The sequence below is a fragment of the Poecilia formosa genome, unplaced genomic scaffold, assembly GCF_000485575.1.
Source record: "Poecilia formosa unplaced genomic scaffold, Poecilia_formosa-5.1.2 Scaffold603, whole genome shotgun sequence".
Taxonomy (NCBI): domain Eukaryota; kingdom Metazoa; phylum Chordata; class Actinopteri; order Cyprinodontiformes; family Poeciliidae; genus Poecilia; species Poecilia formosa.
In genome coordinates this window covers 106,004-112,015 of record NW_006800542.1, presented here as the reverse complement: position 1 = coordinate 112,015, position 6,012 = coordinate 106,004, and the positions used below count along the sequence as shown (strand labels likewise).

Sequence of the window (6,012 nt, the reverse complement as noted above, 5' to 3'; positions counted from 1 at the left end):
GGAGTGAAGGAAAACTAGAGGACGTAGTCTGAAGTAGAGGAAGACAAAAGGTGAAGAAAGGTGCCAAAGGAAGGTTAAGTTGAATGTATTTTTAGTTCAAGCCTGTGAAGCGACCCTAATGTTAACGTAAGTTGAACTTGAACGACAGTAATGTTCTTCATTAATATAGTTATTAATGAACTATGCTATTATAGTTGGCTTTTATGCTAATGTTTCAGATTTTGAAGATTTCCTGTTTGTGGTATTTATGCCCCCATCCACCCAACTCAATCTGGTTTCTCCAACATGACAATAGATTTGTGCTTCTTATAATAATAATAATAATAATAATAATAATAAATTTAACTTGTACCGCACTTTTCATTAGAGATCTGGTGGATGAATGTGGAATGAGAAGATCCTTCAGATAATCCGGTGAGGTTCCGTTTAAACACTGATGGGTAATGAGAGCGATTTTGTACTGAATTCTATAGGNTCTTTGACCTAATCAACATGAAACTATGTCCACAGACAGAAAACATGTTGGTGTGTCGTGGATTCCAACCACGTTTGGTTTCGATGGAGCAGTTGGGCATGGCGGTGTGGCGAAGTGACCTGTAACGCCGTGTCCATACGTTTTGCTCTAGATTCCACAATTTTGAGCCCAGCTGCACCAAACTTGACATGAGTGATCCTGGTGGGATGCCTGACGATCCTATGTCGTCATAGTCTGATGTCATCTAAGCCCCCTCAGAACAGGAAGTGCCTTTTTTTTCCTTGGAACGCTCCATCTATGGCTCTCTCAACCTATTGAAGATGATTCTGTGTTGGATGACAGATAACAGGTTGGTCTCATTTGCTTTAAAGCGCCAAGAGTTTTCAGTAGAGGGCGTGGCCGTGGCAGCGCGGCGAAGCAGAGATCACGCCGCCGCCATACATTTGGCTCTAGATTCCACGTTTCAGCCCAGCTGCAACAAACTCACTAGGATTCATCCTTATTCATCCCCGAACAGGAATCCATAACAGTCGTTGATGGGCGTGGCCTAATTTCTCTACAGCGCCCCCTAGAATTTTTTAAATAATCAGCCCCAAGCCATGCTTTAACCTAGAAATATGAAACTTGGTACACATGTGTATCATGTCAGGGCCTACAAAAAAGTCTCTTGGAGCCATGGTGCAAACCCAACAGGAAGTCAGCCATTTTGGATCAAAAGCCGCAATTTCCTGCTTTTCATAGACGTCGCATCTGATCTAACTCCTCCTACAGCTTTTGAGATACAGACTTCAAACTCAGTCAGCAGAGAGTTGAGACATTAAAGGTCAGAAGTCATCACAGAAATTTTTGTATGTCAAAGCATGTGGGCGTGGCTAAGTCCCAAACTTTGACTCTTCACCATGAAACATGAATGTGAAATAACTTCCAAATGCCAGATCAGAGCTGCATCAGACTTTCTATGTCTCATTACAGACCAGCCCTCATCACATTTAGGTGGTCAGTTGATGACATCACCTTAGCACCGCCCACTTCCAACAGGAATAGTCCTGTTTTTTCTACTGTATGTCTTACTTTTACTCTTTAATTCATATGGGTTTCATCCTGTGCAGACTGACATAAAATGAGATGATGATGAACTCTGTCAATGCCTACTGACCCGTGGGGGCATGCCCAAATGGTAGTCCCTCGCCATATGCATACGATCGTCTCTTATTCACACACGCATCATCCGATTTGCACCAGACTTTTTATGATTGACACTTGTGAACCTCTAAGGAGCCCAATACACTTTAATTGTAATTTGACTCCACTGCGCCCCCTAGGTTAATCAAACAGCTGTATCTCCTCGCTACATGGCCCAATCTGCTCCAGATTTTTTGTGCATCGCCAGGGAGTGCTGCCGAAGGCATCAAAGCGTATCACCTGGTGGACAGGCGTGCGAGCGTCAGCGGTGGCTGGCGGGAGGCGGTGCTGGAACATCCGCGGTGGCTATAGGCCTGAGCGGCGCTTGGCTGCGAGGGCCGCTTGAGGCTCCGCGGAGCTTTAATTTATTTTTTTATTCAGTCNTCCTTCAGATAATCCGGTGAGGTTCCGTTTAAACACTGATGGGTAATGAGAGCGATTTTGTACTGAATTCTATAGGTGAAAGGAAGCCAGACAGGAAGTTCTTAAACAGAAATTGCTTACCAACCTGGCTTATTGTTGTTTTTTTTTATGCATGTTGCCTGTAGATCAGAAAGACTAGCATGTGCTGATTGTTGCCCTTTTGCCTCATGAAACGTGTTCGCCAGTCACCCACAGGAGATAAAAACAGCTTGTTTGAGTCCCAGAGCTTTGGATTACAGCTGTGATCAGTTAAGTGTCTCTTTGTGTAACATCCTCTTGAATTTAAAAGCTCAGAGCTTATGGATCACTCTCTGGTTCGAAAAAGATGTTTGGCTAAATATTTCCTGCAACCATGCACTTTTTGGCAACATGAAAAACATCATTGTGTCTGGCATCTATTAATTGTGATACTAAGTTGCATAGTCACTTTTGTGACCCAGTAAGGTGTCTTGTGGGCCAAATATATGCTTTATATCCATGAGATATGTGGGAACACGTTTATCTATAAAACCTGGCATGTTTTTGTCAGTTAATCCGACATTTCGGATCCGACATTATTTGCCCTACTGGTCGAGTAATTTTAATGTCAGTTTGCATTCAGGAGTGAGTGACATGATTAACAATGACAACATTTACAAGCTCTTCTCACATGTTCAAATATGACATCAGGTCTAACCACATCGTTCCTGAACTCGATTCAGTTGCATAGGTCAAGAGTATAATAAAAAAAAATTATGAAGTAAATACAAAATATGAAAATTAAAAAGAAAGAAAACAATTAATAAAACAAAATGAAAAACTAAATCATAGTGATAATGTTAAATTGATCATGTTGAAATATTAATCTATGTGAAAATATATTATCAAATATGTTGGTCAAATTCATATTTTTTTTATTTCTTGGATGCAAAGACTGGCACATTAATAACTTAATTGAGGCATTTATTTATTTCTACCGTTATTCCAAATTTTGACACCATACCTACTACTACCAATATACAACATAATATTATCAGAAAAAAATTAAAAAATTAATATATTTTGCTAATATCCTCAAATATTCCTGGGAGGAAGGGCAAGGTGGGCATTTTTTGTGAGTGCCTTCAAATTTGACCAATTATCTATTATGGTGATTGTGTATTTTAAATAATTGCTTTGCAGATATGTAACCAAAGCTTACTAAAATTACTGCAGCAATCGAAATCCTTTGATCTCCATAGTTCAGCTTCATTCTAATTAAACGCTAAAGCTGGAGAGAAAACATGCATTTATGTTTATCTCACAGAGCACTCTTGGCATCAGTTAGTGGATTCCTCAAACGCAAACATGTTTAAATGATTAAAGATCATGTTCACCAATTCACAGCACTAATTAGATTATTTTATGTGTGTATGCATTGTCTAAATCCTCAAGGTACACAAGAAAAAAGGGGAATTCACATCCTGGTAGAATAGAGACTTTATTTTTGTTTGACACTTGTGGTGCTAATAACATCTTGTACATGTTCCTGTAAATTTTTGTACAAAATAGAATTTGTTTTTATTTGGAGAAAAAAAAAACTGCCAAAACTGTCTTTTTTTCCTTTTTCTCCACAGAAAATGGTGGCTGTACCTCTCCGTTTCTTCTGTCATGTCATCTTTCTACTCCAGCCATATGTAATGAACACAGCTGATGGGGGAGCATATTATGGACCAAAGCCACCACCTCAGCAGCAGCCTCAGCCCATCCCGCATTACAGCGATGACTTTCCTCAGCAGCAGTTCCTGGGGAACGAGATGCCGCATTCATCTTTCAGCAAAGGGATCCCATCACTGTCACAGTACGGAAAAGACGCTCCACAACTGCCAGTGCCTTTGCAAATTGGAAAAATGAGACCATTGACAAAAGGCAAAGGTGAGGTTTTACACTAGATAAACAAAAATTACTCCATTGACATGGAAGCTTTATCCTTTTTAGCCATATACTAGACAGAATCTTAATAAAGTAGCGTGTGGTGTTCCACAAGGTTTGGTATTGGGACATCAGTTATTTATTTATTCATGTATTTTTGTGTATTGGTGTGTTACACACCACACACACATTTCATGGCTATTTGCTTGATTTTGCTTGATTTTGGGTTTATTTTGAAAAGTTAATTCACATTAAAATCAAGAAATACCCATATTCCAAATAACAAAAATTGTAGTGCTCTATTAATATTTAATAAAAAATATTGAAGTCATTTATTAATTAGGCCCGAGCAGCTAAGCGCTGCGAAGGCCTATTGTAATCGTGCTGTTAATTATTATTATTATTATTAGGCCCGAGCAGCTAAGCGCTGCGAAGGCCTATTGTAATCGCGCTGTTTATTATTATTTTTCTTCAGCCAAATGAATTGGCTTTTTGGGGGCTTTATCATATTCAAAAAGTCACCAAACTTGGCGGACGCATAGAGCCCATGTAAAATTTACATATTTTAAGGTTGTCCCAAAAATCGCAACAGAAATTGCTCAAGGGCGCCACCTAGCAACTTTCAAAAGACCCTTTCCTATTCACTTACTTTATCGTAGAGACTTGAAATTTGGTACACTTGTAGAGCTCCCCAAGACACTCTATGACAATTAATGTCATAGTGCAAGTATCACAGAAAGTCGGCCATTTTTGATTGAAGTTCCGATTTTGACCCTATTTTGGCCGTTTACAGGGTTCGCATTTGATCGAACTCCTCCTAGGGATTTCGATCAATTGGCTTCAAACTCGGTCAGATCATTTATAAGGCATGGCCAATCCAAAGTTATCAAAGGTTTGCGTTTTTGAGGTTGCTAAAGGGGGGTTTCCTGGGGTCAAAGTTTACCTAATCGCCATGAAACACCAAACTGTTATAACTCTTACACAAAACCTCACAAAGGCACCAAACTTTCAGTGATTGATCATCATCGGGTCCCCTACAATACCCAATGGTCAAATGATGACATCACTTAGGCCCCTGAGAACAGGAAGTGTCATATTTTACGGTGAACGGTCGCTGTCTGACATCTTTGACCTAATCAACATGAAACTATGTCCACAGACAGAAAACATGTTGGTGTGTCGTGGCTTCCAACCGCGTTTGGTTTCGATGGAGCAGTTGGGCATGGCGGTGTGGCGAAGTGACCTGTAACGCCGTGTCCATACGTTTGGCTCTAGATTCCACAATTTTGAGCCCAGCTGCACCAAACTTGACATGAGTGATCCTGGTGGGATGCCTGACGATCCTATGTCGTCATAGTCTGACGTCATCTAAGCCCCCTCAGAACAGGAAGTGCCTTTTTTTTTTCCTTGGAACGCTCCATCTATGGCTCTCTCAACCTAATGAAGATGATTCTGTGTTGGATGACAGATAACAGTTTGGTCTCATTTGCTTTAAAGCGCCAAGAGTTTTCAGTAGAGTTTTCAGCGTGGCAGCGCGGTGAAGCAGAGATCACGCCGCCGCCGCACATTTGGCTCTAGATTCCACATGTTTCAGCCCAGCTGCAACAAACTCACTAGGATTCATCCTTATTCATCTCCGAACAGGAATCCATAACAGTCGTTGATGGGTGTGGCCTAATTTCTCTACAGCGCCCCCTAGAATTTTTTAAATAATCACCCCCAAGCCATGCTTTAACCTAGAAATATGAAACTTGGTACACATGTGTATAATGTCAGGGCCTACAAAAAAAGTCTCTTGGAGCCATGGTGCAAACCCAACAGGAAGTCAGCCATTTTGGATCAAAAGCCGCAATTTCCTGCTTTTCATAGGTTTAAAATAAACCTCCAAGGGTCCCAGGTCAACAGAGGAGGACTCACAGGAGCCACTGGGTCCAAACACCATCACCTCTGTTTTGTTTTCATTAAAATTTAAAAAGTTCAAGGCCAACCAAGCTTTAATATCACCTAGACATGCCAGGAGATGTTTGATCTCCTGGCATGTC

At 40.7% G+C, this 6,012-nt stretch overlaps 1 protein-coding gene across 1 annotated transcript in view; it reads left to right on the top strand.

Annotated features, from left to right (window-relative positions):
* The first annotated feature begins 3,530 nt into the window (after positions 1 to 3,530).
* LOC103130060 (collagen alpha-1(VIII) chain-like) overlaps positions 3,531 to 6,012 on the top strand; it is a 6,504-nt gene continuing 4,022 nt past the window's right edge. Inside the window, exon 1 of the mRNA XM_007541352.2 lies at positions 3,531 to 3,973. Within this exon, the coding sequence (XP_007541414.1) occupies positions 3,679 to 3,973 (295 nt within the window). The 5' untranslated portion in view covers positions 3,531 to 3,678. The remainder of the gene's footprint in view (positions 3,974 to 6,012) is intronic.